We start from the raw sequence: 21,631 nt of genomic DNA on the forward strand, positions 1-21,631 counted from the left end.
GCATTTAGTGTTTCTAAATTACAGTTTGTATAAAGAATAATCATCTAAAATACTAGTGAGAATATAGTTTAACATTTAGTTTGTTTGACATTATATTTGACATTTTTATTGGATTGAAACTTAATCAGGCAGAATAATTACTTCCATGTGTATAGTGATTTTTAAAAATGAAGAATAGTCGTAACTATTGCTCATTTTCTTTGATAGGTTTATTACTTGAGATATATACAAGCCAAATGGAGATCCAACCGAATGGGGAATCTTAATATCTATAAAAGATGCAAAAAAGTCTTGTGTGATCAGTTTACATCTAAGCTGTTGAACATTAATGTTTAAAATGTCTCAGTAGGTTCCTCATCTGGAGACTATTGACACCTTTAAGTCCTAAGTGATTTTTAGACCTATGAAATGAATATGATATGATTACCTGGCAGAGTTGTCAAGGTAGTCACCTTGTATTGCCATCTTGGTGTATTAAATCCTCCTCTCTTAGGATGAGTACACTTCTTGAATGATCCCATGTGAAATGCATGGCCTATCATGTTTGACTGGTTGGGTTGCTGTGAACTTATATGATGAGGTGGTGGAAAATTGCTGAGCAGTAAGAAAAATAGAATGATACTGAATGTGAAAAATATATTTGGATGAGGATTGCTCTGCCAATTCAATGATGATAATGATAATAATAAAATGGTGACAATTTAAAATGGCAACAATGATCATGGTGCAGCTGCAGCTGAATGCAGATGATGATGATGATGAGAAGGAGGAGGAGGAGGACGACGATGAGGAGGAGGAGGAGGTACATTTCTTTCCGTACACAGGTGGTGAAAATGATGACAGCAGTGTATGAAAGCATAAGTTTTATGATTTTTGTCATTAACAGATAAGATTACTTACTGGAAATATATAAAATGATTGGAAAAATATCTCTCCCACAGATCCCTTTTACCTTCAAATGTGTCTTTTAAGACCGATATTCCCAAGGAGACGGCCATGTCTACAAGTCTTATGTCAGACTGCCAATAACGAATCTTGTCTGTATCAATTCATTGTGCATTTGTATCAACAACACATTCATGATTAGACTAAACCTGTATGCCAATGTTTAGCTTTGTGTGTGCCTGGAATTGTCATCGCCCTGCTCATATAGGAAACTTATAGCCCATTTATGTCATGCATGACAATGCCTAACTTTGTCTTATTATTCTGTCTCCCTTTGCATGGGCGATAAGGTAATTAACTGCAATGATAAAACAACATTTCTCTTGCCTTGCAATGCTGGCCTATTTATGTCACTATCTGAATGTGTAAGCTTTAGCCTGCTGACTTGTCTCTCCATGTAAGGAGTAAATCAGGAATTAGTTAATGCACATACAAAACTATGAACATAATCTATAAACATGTTTTATCATTAATTTCATGACAGTCATCATGATTATTTTAAAATCATTTCTTTTCAATTTCACATTTTAAAATTCAAATAAGGTGATGAAAACTAAAAACAAACAATTTTTTTTCAAAGAAAGGGTTTGAATTTATTGACTTAACATTTCCATGACATATTCATGATGCAAATGGGGCAATTTGCAGACATCAGTTCTAGATATCGTAATAGTGTTTGACAATACCATGTCTGGTTTGCACTTAGGTAAATAGAAAGAATTAATTTAGCATCACACATAACATTGATCAACTGTCAATGTCTATAGTCAAACTACTTCACTGAATGCGATTGATCATAAGACAACCTTGATGCGTGTCTCTGACTAACCATTTGCATACTGTTACAGGAGTTTTAATAGAAATTGCAGTGTGCAATGTGATAAAATACGCAAAGTGTTCAGTGCACATCAGAACATAGTGAGTAAGGGTTTACTTGAATCTGGTGGGCTTCATCATCACAGAATATTGCTTGCTTTCTGTATCCAAAACCAATACCCAAAAGTAGCATTGATACTGAAATCTGAATCTCTTGTGGTTATATATCTTCCATATATAGCAATTGTTAGCAATCTTCTGTAGATAAGAATTGTTACTTACCATCTGTAGCTAGCAATTAAAGCTATCTTCAGTAGATAGCAATTATTACATGACATATCATTTTATACACAAAAAACAACTTGGCTTTGCCTTGAAAAGCACATTAGTATAGGGATTTTTAATCCCTACCAACATATTATGTATTAAGATATGTAATATGTATTTAATGTGTAGTGCATTCGGTCTCAAAGTTAATGATTAAGATTTTGTTTGAAGTATACAACATTAATAATAAGCCCAGCTCTTTTATTTTCTCAAGTTATGCTTGAACAACTTGCATTGCATTTAGTGTTTCTAAATTACAGTTTGTAGAAAGAATAGTCATCTAAAATACTAGTGAGAATGTAGTCTAACATTTAGTTTGTTTGACATTATATTTGACAGTTTTATTGGATTGAAACTTAATCAGGCAGAATAATTACTTTCATGTGTAATGTGATTTTTTAAAGAAGAGCCATAACTATTGCTCATTTTCTTTCATAGATTTATTACTTCAGATATATATTCATGGAAGCCAAATGGAGATCCAACCAAATGGGGAATTTTAATGTCTGTAAAAGATGCAAAAAAGTCTTGTGTGATCAGTTTACATCTAAGCTGTTGAACATTAATGTTTAAAATGTCTCAGTAGGTTCCTCATCTGGAGACTATTGAGACTGTTGACAATGCCTAACTTTGTCTTATTAAACTGTCTCCCTTTGCATGGGCGATAAGGTAATTAACTGCAATGATAAAACAACATTTCTCTTGCCTTGCAATGCTGGGCCATTTATGTCACTATCTGAATATGTAATCTTTAGCCTGCTGACTTGTCTCACCATAATAAGTAAATCAGGAATTAGTTAACGCACATTCAAAACTATGAACATAATCTATGAACATGTTTTATTATTAATTTCATGACAGTCATCATGCTTATTTTAAAATCATTTCTTTTCAATTTCACATTTTAGAATTCAAATAAGGTGATGAAAACTAAAAACAAACAATTTTTTTTCAAAGAAAGGGTTTGAATTTATTGACTTAACATTTCCATGACATATTCATGATGCAAATGGGGCAATTTGCAGACATCAGTTCTAGATATCGTAATAGTGTTTGACAATACCATGTCTGGTTTGCACTTAGGTAAATAGAAAGAATTAATTTAGCATCACACATAACATTGATCAACTGTCAATGTCTATATTCAAACTACTCTACTGAATGCGATTGATCATAAGACAACCTTGATGCGTTTCTCTGACTAACCATTTGCATGCTGTTACAGGAGTCTTAATACAAATTACAGTGTGCAATGTGATAAAATACACAAAATGTTCAGTGCACATCAGAACATAGAGTGAGTAAGGGTTTACTTGAATCTGGTGGGCTTCATCATCACAGAATATTGCTTGCTTTCTGTATCCAAAACCAATACCCAAAAGTAGCATTGATACTGAAATCTGAATCTCTTGTGGTTATATATCTTCCATATATAGCAATTGTTAGCGATCTTCTGTAGATAAAAATTTTCACTTACCATCTGTAGCTAGCAATTAAAGCTATCTTCAGTAGATAGCAATTATTACATGACATATCAGTTAGGCACAAACATGCCAGAAAAGCATTTTATACAGGCCTGGCCTAAAACAACTTGGCTTTGCCTTGGAAAGCACATTAGTGTAGGGATTTTAAAATAAATCCCTACCAACATATTATGTATTAAGATATGTAATATGTATTTAATGTGTAGTGCATTCGGTCTCAAAGTTAATGATTAAGATTTTGTTTGAAGTATACAACATTAATAATAAGCCCAGCTCTTTTATTTTCTCAAGTTATGCTTGAACAACTTACATTGCATTTAGTGTTTCTAAATTACAGTTTGTAGAAAGAAAAATTACAGTTTGTAGAAAGAATAGTCATCTAAAATACTAGTGAGAATGTAGTCTAACATTTAGTTTGTTTGACATTATATTTGACATTTTTATTGGATTGAAACTTAATCAGGCAGAATAATTACTTTCATGTGTAATGTGATTTTTTAAAGAAGAAGAGCCATAACTATAGCTCATTTTCTTTGATCGATTTATTACTTGAGATATATATTCATGGAAGGCGAATGGAGATCTAACCAAATGGGGAATCTTAATGTCTGTAAAAGATGCAAAAAAGTCTTGTGTGATCAGTTTACATCTAAGCTGTTGAACATTAATGTTTAAAATGTCTCAGTAGGTTCCTCATCTGGAGACTATTGACACCGTTGAGTCCCAAGTGATTTTTAGACCTATGAAATGAATATGATATGATTACCTGGCAGAGTTGTCAAGGTAGTCACCTTGTATTGCCATCTTGGTGTATTAAATCCTCCTCTCTTAGGATGAGTACACTTCTTGAATGATCCCATGTGAAATGCATGGCCTATCATGTTTGACTGGTTGGGTTGTTGTGAACTTATACGATGAGGTGGTGGAAAATTGCTGAGCAGTAGGAAAAAAATAGAATGATACTGAATGTGAAAAATATATTTGGATGAGGATTGCTCTGCCAATTCAATGATGATAATGATAATAATAAAATGGTGACAATTTAAAATGGCAACAATGATCATGGTGCAGCTGAGTGCAGATGATATCTCTCCCACAGATCCCTAATACCTTCAAATGTGTCATTTAAGACCAATATTCCCAAGGAGACGGCCATGTTTACAAGTCTTATGTCAGACTGCCAATAACGAATCTTGTCTGTATCAATTCATTCTGTATTTGTATCAACAACACATTCATGATTAGACTAAACCTGTATGCCAATGTTTAGCTTTGTGTGTGCCTGGAATTGTCATCGCCCTGCTCATATAGGAAACTTATAGCCCATTTATGTCATGCATGACAATGCCTAACTTTGTCTTATTATTCTGTCTCCCTTTGCATGAGTGATAAGGTAATTAACTGCAATGATAAAACAACATTTCTCTTGCCTTGCAATGCTGGCCTATTTATGTCACTATCTGAATGTGTAAGCTTTAGCCTGCTGACTTGTCTCTCCATGTAAGGAGTAAATCAGGAATTAGTTAATGCACATACAAAGCTATGAACATAATCTATAAAGATGTTTTATCATTAATTTCATGACAGTCATCATGATTATTTTAAAATCATTTCTTTTCAATTTCACATTTTAAAATTCAAATAAGGTGATGAAAACTAAAAACAAACAATTTTTTCAAAGAAAGGGTTTGAATTTATTGACTTAACATTTCCATGACATATTCATGATGCAAATGGGGCAATTTGCAGACATCAGTTCTAGATATTGTAATAGTGTTTGACAATACCATGTCTGGTTTGCACTTAGGTAAATAGAAAGAATTAATTTAGCATCACACATAACATTGATCAACTGTCAATGTCTATATTCAAACTACTTCACTGAATGCGATTGATCATAAGACAACCTTGATGCGTGTCTCTGACTAACCATTTGCATGCTGTTACAGGTGTCGTAACACAAATTACGGTCGATCCTTCATGTAATTATTTCGTGTAATCTAATCCTAACTCTAACCCTAACCCTAACCCTAAGCCTAATCCTAATCATAACCCTAATCCTAACCCTAACCCTAATCCTAACCCTAATCCTAACCCTAAACTAACCCTAACCTTAACCCTAACCCTAACCCTAATTTCGTGTGAAATTACATGAAGGAATAACCCAAATTACAGTGTGCAATGTGATAAAATACAGAATGTATGACACTCTTCCATGCCAAATTTGCACATTAGAACATAGAGTGAGTAAGGGTTTACTTGAATCTGGCAGGCTTCATCATCACATAATATTGCTTGCTTTCTGTATCCAAAACCAATACCCAACAGTAACATTGGTACTGAAATCTGAATCTCTTGCGGTTGAAGCAGTTATTCTAAAATCTTTCCAGTTGCAATTGTTAGGTATCGCCCATATATAGCATTTTTTAGTTATTTTCAGTACATAGCAATTGTTAGTTATCTTCTGTAGATACTTACTGTTAGTTATCTTTGGTAGATTTTTTCGTTATTTTCTGTAGATAGCAATTTTAATCTTATGTAATCTATTGTAAATAGCAATTTTTTATTAGTTATCTTCTGTAGATAGCAAATTTTAGTTACCCTTGGTAGATAGCAATGTTTAGTTTTCTTCAGTAGATAGCAGATAGCAATTTTAGTAATCTTCTGTAGAGAGCACTTGTTAGTTATCTTTGGTAGATAGCAGTTATTAGTTATCTTCAGTAGATGGCAATTTTTAGTTATCTTTGGTAGATAGCAATTTTGAGTAATCTTCAGTAGATAGCAATTTTAATTATCTTCTGTAGATAGCAATTGTTAGTTATCTTTGGTAGATATCAATGGTTAGTTATCTTTGGTAGGTAGCAATTATTAGTTATCTTTGGTAGGTAGCAATTACTAGTTATCGTTAGCAGATAACAATTTTTAGTTACCTTCAGTACATAGCAATTTTTAAGAATTTAGTTATCTTCAATATATAGCCATATTATTAGTTTTCTTCTTTAGATAGCAATTGTAAGCTGTGTTTGGTTGATACCAATTTTTATTTATCTAATGTAGATAACAATTATTAGTTATCTTCTATATATTTCATTGGGGATGAGGGGAACACATTCCAATATAACTGCCATTTATAAGGGATTGTCTTTTTATTTTACTAACAGTGTAAGAGATGTATTGCTGCCAAATAAGATCAGATATTGCTCATAAATTGAGATACATTCATTAGGTGTTACCAAATAATGAAACAATAATTTGAAAAGGCACAAAAATCAAGAAATTTGATATTAATGATTCCTCACTTTATATACATCCCTTTAACATTATTCCTTCAAGCCATTAATTGATTAAAACTGTTGTTATCATTGTATCCATCAATCATCATGTGATCACCTGTTAAGCATTAGGGATTTCAATCTTTCCTCTCGTATTTCAATTAGTCTATCTACTCCATCTCTGACAACTTGATTACCTGTTAGGCTATTATTAAGGTGGATTGAATGCTCTACAATGTGAAACAAATTCTAGAGTTAAAAGGGAAGAAACAGGTGGACATTGTGCAATATTTTGACGTATCTTGTGATTTGACATGTTTTTTATCTAGCAGATAAATGGAACTGAAATGGGATAAGTCTCAAAATGCAATCTTTTATGCAACAATGTCTTGTCTGCTAAAACAGCAATTTGTTATTTCAGTTTTATTATTAAACAAATCTTGTCTGCGAAGGAGCCCATGGAGAGCCTATCAGGCACCTTGCGTAGAATGACTCTGTTTAACCCATATGATGAGTTTATGATAACATAAAAATACGGAAGGTATTTTCACAAGAGTGCTTCCTGCAGTGTTTGCTCATATGAACCATAAAGCTACTAGTTTGCATAGGTGTACCTGATATCAAATAATAATATAACAGATCCAGCTATTTGTTATGGATCAAGGTTAAGATATACTTGTATTCATTTAGATTTATTTAATTCTTAAGAAAGAAAAAACACGGTTAACTTTGAACAATTCTATAAAATAAGACCTGTTACCTGTGTGTGTATCCAGTGCATGAATGGTTAATAAAGAGTGGCATTGATATAGGGAGTTCTAATCCATTCAGTGACTATCCAATTTATTAGTTGCTGTATATCATTGTGGAGGCGTAGAAGAACTTGATGGGATTACAAAAGGTCTATGTCCTCTACTAATCAATTTACATGGATGCAGCAGTCACAATTTGAAAGTATCAATTGCAACAAATTGCTAAGGCTCTCAGTCATATGGAAGCGATTTATATACTTGTATATAGCTGGATAAATTGTGACATCTAAATTGAAAATTTCAGTTATATTGCTAACAAAATAAGCATCAATCAATTGTGATTGTCTCTACCAATCAAAAGGCTTATTGCTTTTAATAAACTGCTTTGCTTTGTTATTGTCGGTAAGCACTGGTAATATAAATCAACTATTTTCTTTGAATAGTGAAAATGTAGTTTTGTTAGTAGCTATAGTATGTTATCTTCTTTACTTAGAATTATGAGCTTCATTCATTCAGTACATGAAATAAAATAAACCTTTTGTAGTACATGATTGGTAATTTTATGGACAATGCTGTCATCCATATAGAGTAGCTTTTAATATAATCAAATCTAATATTGTTCATTCGACTTTTTGCAGCAAATGACATTTTCAGATTTGTAGCATTGTCTGCTATCTTCAGTAGACAGCAAATTGTGCTATATATTTCCAGTGAATTGTATTTTCTGCTATCTACAGTAGACAGTCTATACATGTTGTATTGAATCTTTTTTAAATAAGATTCAATATTCAGCAATCTTTGATTCAGGTGTCATAATTCTACTACTTCCAATTAGAGCATATGCTTTACTCTGCCATCTTCAGTAGAATCACAGATCATTGTTTTCTGCTATCTTCAGTAGATAGTGCAAATTAATTCCTGTAAACAGGAAATTTTGTTTTAGAAAGACAAATATTACATTACATCGGAGCATGAATTGACAGCATTCAAACTACATTTTTTTAGTATACAGGAAAGTTAGAAATTTCATAGTATACTAAACACATAAAAAGAAAGTCCCCACTACTTTGAGTGGCCATAACTTTGAACACAATTAACTTATGACAATAATGTTGATATGGACATTTTGAGAATTTTGTTAGCTGCAGTTTGGTACCACACTTGTGTAAAAATAAAATTGGAAAGATTTGGATAATTCGCAATTAAATGGAATTTGATGCAATTTGATGCAATTTGAAAAATTGATTTTTAGTTATCTTCAGTACATAGCAATTGTTAGTTATCTTCTGTAGATAGCAATTTTTAGTTATTTTCAGTAGAGAGCAATTGTTAGTTATCTTTGGTAGATGGCAATTATTAGTTATCTTCAGTAGATAGCAATTTTTAGTTATCTTCTGTAGATAGCAATTTTTAGTTATCTTTTGTAGATAATAATTTTTAGTTATCTTTGGTAGATAGCAATCATTAGTTATCTTTATTTAGTTACGGTCATGATGAAAACTCCCCTTTTTCTGAAATGAACGAAATTTGTTTACCGTTTTAGTTGTGTGTACTGCAATCTTGTTTTCGTATATTATGCTCAATAATGTGTTACATACTCGCGCCTCGACAAGTGTCTTCCGCGATGACGTGGTTGCTGCCGTTTACCGTGTGATAGACGGCATACCAAAAATTTACTCATGCACAGTAACAGGGCTGCAAATTTTCAAGTAAAATCAAAGTCCATACATCATATTTTTTATCCAAGTTTAGTATCATACTGCAGCTGACATAATTCTCCATCCGTTCATATCAATATTTTATTGCTTTAAGTTTATTGAGCCCTCTAGTTACACTAATCAAACTAGTGGGAACTTTCTTTTTTCATGTAATATAATTATTGAGGTAAGACTCAGTTCCTTGCCTGTTAGGATTTTACCCATCTTTCGTTTTTTAAACATTTTTTATAAACGGAGTTAAGCAGAGCAAAATGCTTGAGGCAAAGATTTACTTCTAGCAGCTGATTTCAATTGAATTCAAACTAAATTAAACTTCTGAGATCTGATATCTTCAATCAACAGAAGTAAAGAAATCCAGCAACACACTTGACTTACATTTAAAAAGCACCCTGCAGGGTTGGAAATGGAACTTGCGAGGAGGAAATTTAGCGTGAAATGAGAAAATGGTGTTAAAGATATTCGAAAGGTGTATTTTATTTAAGAAGGACGATTTTTTTCTGATGATTTTCTGGCCTCATTTCCAAACTAATCCTGAAAAGGTGAATTAGAACTAGAATATGTGGGATAAAATAGAACACCTGTTAACATCCTAGCAACACATACCAGCTAACATAGATGATGTGCAATTTGACCCATATAATTATACAGAATATTTACAGAGCAGAGAAGTGAAATAGACCACCAGCATCAAGTTCTCAAACTAGAAAAAGTGTTTGGTTGTGTGGCAGTGGTTCTATACAGGTGACCAGGACTGCCAAGAGCTGCAGGTGGCTTACTGTTTAGAGCACATAATGGGCTATTCCAGTTGAAATCCACACTACCCCTGTGGAAGATTTAACTAATGTCCTTCACAGAAGAAGTATAAGTTTTGAATAGAATAGACAAATGGGAACTTCCATTTGAAATACTCACTCCAGTTGTGGAAGATATAGGTAAAGCTATATAATACAGGGGGAGTATGGGTTTCAAAATGATTAACTCTGACCAATTGTATTTGAAAAACTTACTCCCCCTGTGGAAAGTATTTCCAATATCTTCCACAGGGGTAGCGTGGATTTCAACTGGAATAGCCCAATAGCATTACTAGGTGTAGACCAGTCTGGTGGATCTGATGAAGCAAAAGTCTGTTACACTCTCAATGCCTTAATGCATCCAAGGCTTTTTGTTGAAAGTCACTGATGGAGCTCTGTGAACATGGCTTTGTAGCTGTTTCAGAGTAGTGGCGAAAAAAAAATTAGCAAAACTCGCAACCTGGTTTAATACAACATGGTAACACACATGCAGGGCCACATATTATTGGAAACTACCATGAAATTAGGTCTGTAAATGCAGTTCTTTGCAAGAATGTGATATACTAACAGTTAAATCTATGAACATTCTACTATAATGTGGTGATGAATTGGATGGAAAATGAAGTTAGAATAGAGCTTGTTCAAGCAATTCTGCAATCATGACATACCAGTGTTAAGTTTACTTACTATGCTATGACATGGAAATTTCTGCATTTTGGTCAATTTTTCTTTTAAAAAAGAAAAAAAGGGGGGGGGGCATTTATTAGAAAGGGTATTAATTAGACAATATATGATACATCTTTATATCGAATTGTAATAGTATATTTTACAACAATTTAGAAATTTCAACAACATAAAAAACACCGATTTGAATGGAGCAAAAAAGCTAAATATAACTTGACATGAAATATGACCTAAATGTTAGTTTCTAATGAATCTCAGTTGACAGGAAAGATGCACCATGCCCTTCTTCAACAACATCATTTTACACAAATTGAATTAAGATACACTGGATGAGTTAGAGCAGGGCAGATCAAGAAATAGATTTACTCATGCAGCACTATGCGAATGTAAATTGTACTATGAAATGTGACCCTTTTACTTACTAATGGGCTGTTTCACTTGAAATCCATCACCCCTATGGAAAACATGAACTTAATCTCCCACAAAGGGAGTACCCCTATGGAAAACATGACCTTAATCTCCCACAAAGGGAGTACCCCTATGGAAAACATGTACCCCTATGGAAAACATGACCTTAATCTCCCACAGAGGCAGTATGAATTTCAAATAGGGTTACCTAAACTGGGTGACTCCATTTGAAATCTAAACCTCCAATGAGGGAGATTAAAGTCATGTCATCTATAGGGGGTGTGTGGATAGCAACTAGAACAGCCAAATGAAGCTTGGCTGACAGGAAAGGCGCATTCCCCTACACCTACAACATTATTCGACACAATTAGATTAATATGGAATAAGAACAGGGCTAGGGGTATATAGAGAGGTTGGTTACAGCATTGCATTAAGGAGTAAAATCTGTTGTGAAAGTTGACCTATATATTAGTTGGTAATGAATTTTAGTTGACTGAACAGACTTACTTGGCTCTTGGGTCAGAGGAATCAGGTTAATCAGATCTGGTGGCAGTAATTGATGTGTGGATCCAGGGCATGACTTATTGACATTTTTGTCTTCACATTACGTAATTTCATACAGGTGCTTTTACCCCATCTAGAAATTAGAGAATGGTAACTTGTCATCGGTGATGGGATTCTCTTTGGCTGTCAGTTCTGGAATTCGCCAATGGTACTACTCCATTTACAAAATGGCTGTCAAAAAATATAGACTTTTGCCAACATGAATGGGATTCAGATAATGGAAGGAAAATATTGTGGGTTTCATGTGACAGTGTCATATGAAAGAAGACATTAAATCAGCCATATTTACAATAACTGGCAAGTCACATGCTTACAATAACTGGCAAGTCATAGTTTTAGCAGGTTCAGATTTGTAAAATACTGTATTTATGATTACCAGCTCATTTTACACAACAATGTTTTAGTTCCAATTAGTATTAGAACACGAAATATGTAAGAACTGAATCCATTAAACTTTGTGAAATAAATGAAGTTAAATTTGTCAAAAGAAGCAAGAAATTAGAGTTAAGCTGCAAAAACCAATAAACGCCACTTTCGCATGACGCTAACATATGCTAGAAATATAATGTTGGCTCTAAATTTCCCAGGTACATTTTTGAAAATATGATACACATACAAACTGTTCTCAAACTTTTCACAATATATTCAGTAATTAGGAAAAGAGAGCATCTAAAACTTATAAAGTCCTTAAATTTTACCTCTTGCCATCTGATTTTAATCCATATGCTGATGCTAATATTTGAAATCCTTGTGTTGTTGGAGACATGTTCAAAATTAAGAAAACTACTAAGAAATAATATGACTAAAAGATGTATGAATTAATTTCAAATGCATATAGATGTGCTCTAAATAGCTACCATAGAAAAATGAGAAGTGTTCCACTTCATGTCAAAGGCAGAATTGACACTAGAAATCACCCCAGAGAGTACCTCATGTTTGATTTCAACCAAGTATCAAGGGGATGTGAGGATTTCATTAAGTATAGTTGGTATACTGGAGAAACCGTTCAATCAGTTTTCAAAATTGTGTCTTTTGGCCCTAGTGTATCAGATTATGTATGATTGGTACTCAGGTTGTGAAAATAGAACACCATCATACATTTCCACTTTATGTATTTGGATCACGGAATGAGGAAAATGATTGAAATGTTAGGTTTTACCTGAGAAACTGTCAAAACATTGCGAACTTGAGCCAGGAGACAGTAATTTGCATACAAAAATATGCGCAGATGTCTTTTTGACAAAAACAAAATCTTCAAAACATAATAATGTACAGCTTTTGATAACATGAGTTGGAGAAACATTAAAAGACAAGATAAAGTATGTATTAGGGTCACAGAATGCCAGTGGGGCAAGGAAACTAGATCATCGCCACAAGCAAGGAAAATAATGAACAAAAAACGGTGTCATGTTGACCTAGTATTTGCTTTGCAATAAGCTAGGGATTAAGGGAGTTTATCTAGGAAATCACAAAAACCAGGTGAGGGTATTGTTATTGCTTTTGCCCCTGCTTCAGAATTGCTTCCCTTCTTTCATAAACAAACGTGAACAAAACTGGGCCAGGTTATCGATGTTGCCCCTTCAAAAAACGATTTGTGTTGATCTGTTAAAGAAGAAGAAATGTACGTGAAAGTTTCTTTAATTTTTGTGCAGCCAAATTGGTTTCAAGAATTGCAGAATCTGTTTGTAAAGCTTGCACCATAAAACAGTAGAAACAAGTAGTAGAAAAATTTTGTAAAATAAATCATCTACTTCACTACTAAGAATTAACCATACTGCTTACTTAATTTTTTTTTACAAATTTCATCTATTTTGACATTAATATGACCTTATTTCTAGTAAACTCTAATTGTATTAGAGTTGTCATTATTATTAATATTATATATCCTTATAGTAGTGCACCATGCCAAATATCCAAAAAAAGTATATATTATTTTCTTTGGTTCAATCAGTCGGCTGTCGACAAAAGCATAATGACCTATATGTAATTCAATGAGTATTTGGTGATCATGCGTGTCATCATAACCATATTACGTCCTCAACAACACCAATTGCTACATAATCAACCCAGATTTCTGCTGAAAAATCAAATCATGTAAGCATTCATTAAAGGTATAACAAAGCTCTCTTAAATATGGGCTTCAGTGACTAGAATTTCAAATCTGATTTCAATGATGTGAACCATTTACCAAATGTTTTGCACCATAAGGCAAGTAAGATTTTTTCAAGAATTCCAACAAAATGGAGTTTAGCTTTCAGCAATCTAAGCGGTGTCAGAAGTGCATTATTAGATAAGGGCTGTTCCTTATCACATGGATCAAGCCTTAACCCCATGAGCACTACCTGCCGATCTAACATTGCCGCTGGTTGGTCAATTACATGATATCTTCATTTTAATCACCAATCAGAATGGAGCTTTGCAAATAATTCACCCCATTTTTTGTGTGGTGAAATTATTGTAACAATGTTGCTGATTGGTCCAATTGATAATGAAAACTTCTTTTTGACAAATAGGTAGGTAGTTCTCATGGGGTTATAATCAAAAATCATGTTATTTTCCCCAAAGTTAACCAACCAACCAATGCATGTAGCACAAATGCTTTTACATCACATAATAAAAAAAAATGGAAGAAAAGATTGAACAGGTTAAAGGACATTTTTGAAGAAACCAGGGCACAACTTATACAGTGGGCCTCCCAATTCACAGAGCCTCCTTTCTAATCATGTTAGGTTCTAACCATACTTATTTGTGAACCATTATGTATACATCAGTCTCATCAAGTGTTTTACTGTGTGTCGAGACAGACAAGACATGAGTCCTCTATGGACCGACTAGCCATTGATAAGTGCTAATCAGTATGTTTGCAAATGCGAGGATGAATGCCAACATGATATGTCCCATATGATTCACCAGAATAGCAAATGTCATTATAGGCTGGGAATTAAGAGTACAAGTTGGTGCTAGACATCAAAAGATTTAATTGCAACAGTCTTTGAATGTCACTGACCATCTTGTTAATATCTCAACCTGACATTATGGTTGCTTGGGAAAAGTTATAAAAATATTTGCTTCCAGTGTGCAGTTAATTCAGCATTTACATTCAATAAATGTATTTTTCCTCTTGTTTTAACCTGCAGCAGCATACCTGAAAGTAGGGATTTGGGGAAATAATGTTAATCCTGAATGTTAGTCTACTCTTATAATGTGTTTAAGCAGCACCATTGGGCATATTACCAAATGAAATTTAAAAAATCATTGTAACTGGTTAGTAACTAGCTGTAACTTGCATTTTTGTGGTATTTATCAGTTGTCAGAACCATTTGTACAAAGAAACAAAGATTATGTTTCCCTGAAACCTATAATAGGCATGTACTATGACTTCTATCACTATATAGAGCTAGGCTATAATCTGTCATGATTTACTTGCTTGTGATGCAAACCTGTTAGAAATAAGACAATTAGCAGTAAGTTCCTTGTCCAGCAGAATTTCAAGCTAACACAATTTTTCCACAATAGTGTACTAAATCACTTGCAGGGGTTTGAACCCCCAACCTCTCGCACCATAGTCAAATGTCTTATTGATTGAGCCAACTCAATTGTTAATAGCCTACCACTGTAGGTTTACAATGCCTGTCTTTTAAAGAATGGTGCCACACATGCACAGCCAATATGGTAGATTTCAACCAAGTGAGAGGCAAATTCAATATGGGTGAAGATTCAACATCAGTGGAAATTTCAACAGGGATATGTCTGCTCTGGCATTCTATAGAAAATGTACAACACAAAATATACTTGTCAACATGGCTTTCAACAGAGTACAATAATAAAAAAAATATTAACTTTGGAAAAACAGCATGATGATATGGCCTTAAAATATGATTAGGTATAAGGAGCTATAAGGGTGGATCCAGAACTGTTCAACACACAACCAAAAACTTATTGGCTGCAAGAGTGAGCTAACCTGCCAAGTGTCTGTCCATAAATGGGAGAGGTGGTGACATGAGTAAGCTCTAGGCCCCCTTTCTCACATCCATAGATTTATTGCACCTGAACTGACAGGTAGTGTGTTTACTTGCATTGGAAATAGATAGTAATGATGAGCCTAGGGATTCAGTGGCCTACTATTAGCTTGTATAGACATATACTGTTCGCTATTTAGATCGTCATAATTCAAAATACTGACACATCTGGAACTTATTTGTTTTGGAAGAGATAGGTAAAACACGATGCATGGCACAGTGCTATTATGGAATTAAAGGTTTGTGATCACAATGAAGTGAAAATGAAAATAAATGCTGAAATAATTCAGGGACCTAACAATATTATAAGTGTTGTCTCTTTCTAAGTTGGCATAAAATGGAAACGCAGAATTTGTTTCTGTTATGTAATATAGACTACTGAATAAGAAACATTTACAAATTGACCAATCAAGAATTGAACATGATTATTATAGCTCAAGATAGCGCCTTATGTCTTTCTTATGTAGGAACAGAGAAGATCTTCTCTGGTAGGAACAAGTGTTTTGGTTGTGAATTGTGTGTTTGTTTCTGAGTTTAGTTTTTAAGAATGTTTCAGTTAATTTGTTAATTATTGTTAATTATTAAGTAAGCCTATGACATTAATATTATGGATATAGTATGCTAGCCAAACTAGATGAAAATAGAAATTTAAAATGAAATTAACTTTTTTTTTATGTCGAACATACTAGTATCTAGGCATTAACAGCTGAAATCTAGGAGATAACACTAACAAATCTTCGGCCAGGCACCAGTGACCTTGCGAACGAAGGGGGTTGCCGTAGATAGCTGGTCTGGGCAATTTTTCCAGGACAGTCAAGTGTAGCCAACAATCGGGCTTGTTACCCTGATCGGAACTGACTGTAACAAGGTCTTTTATCATGGATCATCTGCCCCACCTTAACCAGATGAGCCACTGGGAGAGTGGATAAGATTTCTTTTGTTGGTCCTGCAGGGAATTGAGCCCGGGACCTCTTACACCAAAGGCATAAGACCTTAACCAGTGTGCCACGCTGCTTTTTACAAACAAGTGAACAAATTTGTTGTCATCCCTCAGAATGAACATACCAATGGAGTTATTTAGCTGAACCTTTTATTTTGCAATCTTTAAATTTGTTTTCTGTTTCTTATTTGTCTATTACAGAATAGCCAAGTTGTCTCGATTACCTCAGCCTTTGATAGACAAGTTTAGTTTCTTCCAAGTGGTTCGTTATGGTAAACACGGCCATTATAATGCACATCATGACTCGGGTAATAGCACTGAATTACAGTGTTGTCATCTTTCCAGTACTAAGAACTGTAGAATATGCAGGTGAGTGGGTTATCACCATATACAACTTAATTAGTGCCATGGGCACTTACAACATCCTACACATTACGTTTCACTACCTGAAGAGAATTGATCAAAAATTGAATTCCCTCCTGAGGTTGGTATCTGTCAATGAGTTAAACATCACCAGGCTGTCATTATAGCTAGAGGCAGTATATGGAGCACATGGGTCAATGAGTTACTTAGAAATGTCCTTGTGTGGTATTTTGTTCCCAGGATGTGAGTTTTGCCTTAGGCAATTAATTGTTAAATGTTGATCCCTCACTACAAGAGTTATTACCATTGATTTGGTTGAAAAAGGAGGTGAGACATGATCAAATCTCTCCTGGTAACAAAACGTAATGCATGCTTCTCGTAATATTATGAGTTGCACAAAATTACACTCCTAGCACAAGTTGCAATATTACGAGTTGCACATAAGACGATGTCAGCCATCTTTGATAATGCGAGTGATGGAAAACGTACAAGATAATTACTTCATAAACATGATTATTCCTCTTGAGCAGTTTTGAAATTAATCTTTCCTGCACATCCAAGATGGCCACCATCGGCTTATGCTAGGTCGCATCATTGTGTCATGCACAAAAATTTAGCTTGCGCGTGTGTAGCAAGTGTTAAGTAAGTCATTTAAAGTGGTTTCGATTATTTACTATGTTATGAAGTCAAACTGAATGTTTGCCATGCAAAATATTGTAATGGCAAAATGAAAGGTAATAATTAATAACAACTGCCACAGACATACATAGCAACTTCATGCACTGTACATCTTTTACCAAATTTCAAATGGGAAAAGTTCACAAGGGGACACTCTTTATATAAGGAAGGGGCACTTTAAGTAGGTTATGTGTGGTGTTTGTGTTTGCTATGGTTAGAAACGTTCAAGTCCAATTGGCCTTGTGCAATGGAAGAGACTGTAGACAAAGAAGTGCTCCATTATTATTATTTCTGAACAGTGCACTGTTCAGAAATAATTTTCTTTATGTTTTCAAACATACGTGTATCCATGATGAATGAAAATACACACAAATACCACAACTTTCAAACAAAAACTGTAGTTTCTGACTCACACCTAAATTTCTGTACTTGGGCACTTCTTCCCTGAGATGAAAAACCTTTATGTATTTTCGTCTTAGCTTCTGCCACTAGATTCTTCTATCGTTCGCTACAAAGTTTTGCTTATTTTTCTACAGTAATGGCATTTTACATAATTTGATTTGGTGGTTCTTTAGATACAAGTATAGCTAAAAAAATCTTCAATCATTAATATGAATATGAAATCATTATAAAAGATACAATGTAACATACCAAAACATTCCCTATCAGCTTGATATCTGCACATAGTACAGATAAGAAGTGTTATAAACGATACAGTCAGAGCAGCATGGTATCACATGGCTTGCAGCACTGCATAGCAATTACAAATTAGCCCAGTTTCAATTTTGATAAAAAAACGTAGCAATTTGTTCCCACTAGTATATGTTACAATATATTTGCAACATCCAAGCTTTAGATTTGAGAAATATCACATTTCAGCTGTTTATCTGAAATTCACAAACACACTTCTTGATTTGCTGTTAGATAAGAAGAGGAGAAAGATCTCTAGTGTAATATTTAAAAGGGTATGCAAGAATCATGATCAGCAAAAAGAAGAAACATTTGAGGAAAACAACACTGAATATGCAAAATGATTACCCAACAACTTCAGATAATTGGTGGCAGTGGTTGGGGCATGGGGTCATCTTCCCACTTGGGTATGACCCCTCATTGAAAACAAAACAAATTATGTACCAATTCCACTATTTAAGACAAAACGGCAAAAGTTTAGGCAAATTATCTGATTTTGGATCCCTTGGAATATATGTTGTCCTCCAATATCTGCCCCCTCCCCCTAAAAAAAACCAAACAAACAAGAACAAAATAACACACACTACCCGGTGCCACCACTGACTTTGATGCCTGGCTATCAACAAATCAGTTTGCTTTTCAAGACCAATAATCACAACATGAAAAAAAAAACAATCAACAAATCTGATTCAAGATGAGAATTTACACTTGGTGGATGTTTCTGTGGCGACCAGCTCGGTTAATATTTTCTGAACTAGATAGGTTAGTGACAACATTTGAGGTTAACCTCTCTTGCAGTATGGGATTTACAAGATTTGAAAACAGTGCAGTGCTGAAGTCATACACCCCTCATCTTTCTTCATAGTAATCACCTTTTGCCATGATAATACAATTGTATACTGATTGCATTGCTTAAACCTTTGTTCTCTCATTTAGTTTTGTTCTCTCATTTTGCTTAAACTAATCAACTTTGAGTAAAAGTACTGTTTATGTTATTGTATTAACTTTTTTTTTATTATTCTGTACTTTATCTGCAGGTTCATGACCATAATGGTTTATCTTAATGAGGTAGAAGAAGGTGGTGAAACTGCCTTTCCAATAGCAAATAACGAAACCTATGATGACCATGTGAGTATTACATTCCTTGAAAGGTCTGTGCTTTTGTTCCCAGTGGCTTTCATTTATGTACTTCTCAAAGGATTATAACTTGCTAAAAGTTTGTACTCAATAAAATTTAATAATCTACATGAATCTACTCAATACCTGAAAGTCCTATACTAAGTTGGGACATTTAGATCTGTAGATCAGTGGCCTACCAACTAAGCTATAAGTAAGCTAGGGAAAACATAAAGGGTTACCTAATGTGATGTTATCTTCTGAGAAAATGAGTGGATGAAGAGGCATTTTCTTAAAATTAGGAAATGATCTGACTGATCAATATTTCTTTTGTTTAAAGCAAATTAGACATACACATTTTTTATAATACTTTTATATTTTCATTGCATCTTATTATTTTACGAATAATCAATGTAGTTAATGAGCTAAAATGACTGGAAAGCTCATAAATACATAATTTTGCCACTATTTTTTGTTTGAAGATTTATGATATAGATAGCTTGGAGATTCCTCTCGATTTTATATATATTTTGCTGATCAAATAATGGGCATATCTGTATTCAATACCATAATTTTAATATGATGTATTGAATATTAAGTTTCATTTAGATGCCTGTCCAAACTTGTTTGTATATATATAATCTGTGTTATAAACAAGTCACTATTAAATCAGCGATGGAAATATCGAACTTGGGTAAAACATGCTTGTAAAGTTCTCAACCCAAAGTTTGTAATTCATTTTCCAATCAAAACACTGGTGGAATAATGTATTTTCTAAAAGGGAAAAAACACACAGACTATAATTACATTAGGGTTATGAAATCATCATATATTATTAAAGTTCTGGTCGTTCTTTTCTCTCTTTACAGACTTTCCGCTCAAGCGGTCAGGTTAATCTCAACAACAACTGTGCCAAGGCAAATTTTAGCGTCACACCATCTCCGGGGAAATCAGTCTTTTGGTATAACCATTTTATCAATGAGGATGGTTGGCTTGGTAACATAGACCCATATACATGGCATGGTGGATGCCCAGTAACCAAAGGTAGCAAATGGATCATGAACAGGTGGATTGCAGTGAGCCCTGATAGAGAAATGGACTTGTCGCCATTATAACAAGTAGTGATTTGGGGTGTAGGGGTGGGTTGCAATGAGCCTCAATAGAGAATGCAATATGTATAATATCATGCAATTGGTGATTTGGGGTGAATGGGGGGGGGGGTAGATGGGTTGACATGGCATTGTTATAATAATAAGTGATATTACTGGGGTGAAGGGTAGCAGTGGCATGTCCAGGGGGGTGCTTTGGGTGCTAAAGCCCTGCACTTTGTTAAAAATCATGTAAAATCAGCCATTTTTTGGCGATTTTAGCCATTAAGCCCCCCGTATAACTCGGAAAGCCCCTCTGAGACCCTGCAGGAACAGATCCTGGACATGCCGGTGGGTAGGCCTATTAACTTGAGTTCATATTGCAAATATTGTAAGATGAAAATGTGCTAAAAAGTTAGAATTTAAGATATTCCTTTACTTCAGAATTATCAGATAAAACTACATTTTTCTTCTTGAATAGTAAACCTGCATCAGGGATTTGAGGAAAAATGAAGTTGCACCTGAAAATTCCAAGTTGGGAACAAATTCCATTGTGCATGGATCAGGGTGCGCCCTGTGTATTCTGAAGGTCTGGTATTTCAAAAAGGACTAGAATCCAAACATATATTTTTCTTTCCCCTCCCCATAGGCTCACTGGTCTGAAGCAGTTGAAATCCTGGAATTAAAAACAAAATGAGGCAGCTATTTAGCAGGTCTCATTGATCACTTAAGTCTGCTCCAACAGAAAACAATTGTTATTTTGAAAATCCATGCCTTATTGAAATTCAAAATACCAATGTTACTATTGTTATTATTATACTATATAGCAAACCTTTTTTGTTTTCAATATCAATAAACAGGACCCTCTGAATAACATACCTTTGGAATACAGGAATGGGTTGTCTTGATCTGAAAATTAATGCCAACATTCTACGTTGTTGTGCAGGAAAAACCTCCAATTTCCACTGTTATTCAT

The 21,631-nt window shown here is 34.1% G+C and overlaps 1 protein-coding gene across 1 annotated transcript in view; it reads left to right on the forward strand.

Annotated features, from left to right (window-relative positions):
* The window catches only part of LOC140149565 (transmembrane prolyl 4-hydroxylase-like), a 163,192-nt gene extending 142,445 nt beyond the window's left edge, over window positions 1–20,747 (forward strand). Inside the window, exons 7-9 of the mRNA XM_072171647.1 lie at window positions 16,922–17,089; window positions 19,489–19,579; window positions 20,437–20,747. Coding sequence (XP_072027748.1) covers window positions 16,922–17,089; window positions 19,489–19,579; window positions 20,437–20,682 — 505 coding nt within the window. The 3' untranslated portion in view covers window positions 20,683–20,747. The remainder of the gene's footprint in view (window positions 1–16,921; window positions 17,090–19,488; window positions 19,580–20,436) is intronic.
* Window positions 20,748–21,631: the final 884 nt, after the last annotated feature.

This window comes from Amphiura filiformis, chromosome 1 (genome assembly GCF_039555335.1).
Source record: "Amphiura filiformis chromosome 1, Afil_fr2py, whole genome shotgun sequence".
Taxonomy (NCBI): domain Eukaryota; kingdom Metazoa; phylum Echinodermata; class Ophiuroidea; order Amphilepidida; family Amphiuridae; genus Amphiura; species Amphiura filiformis.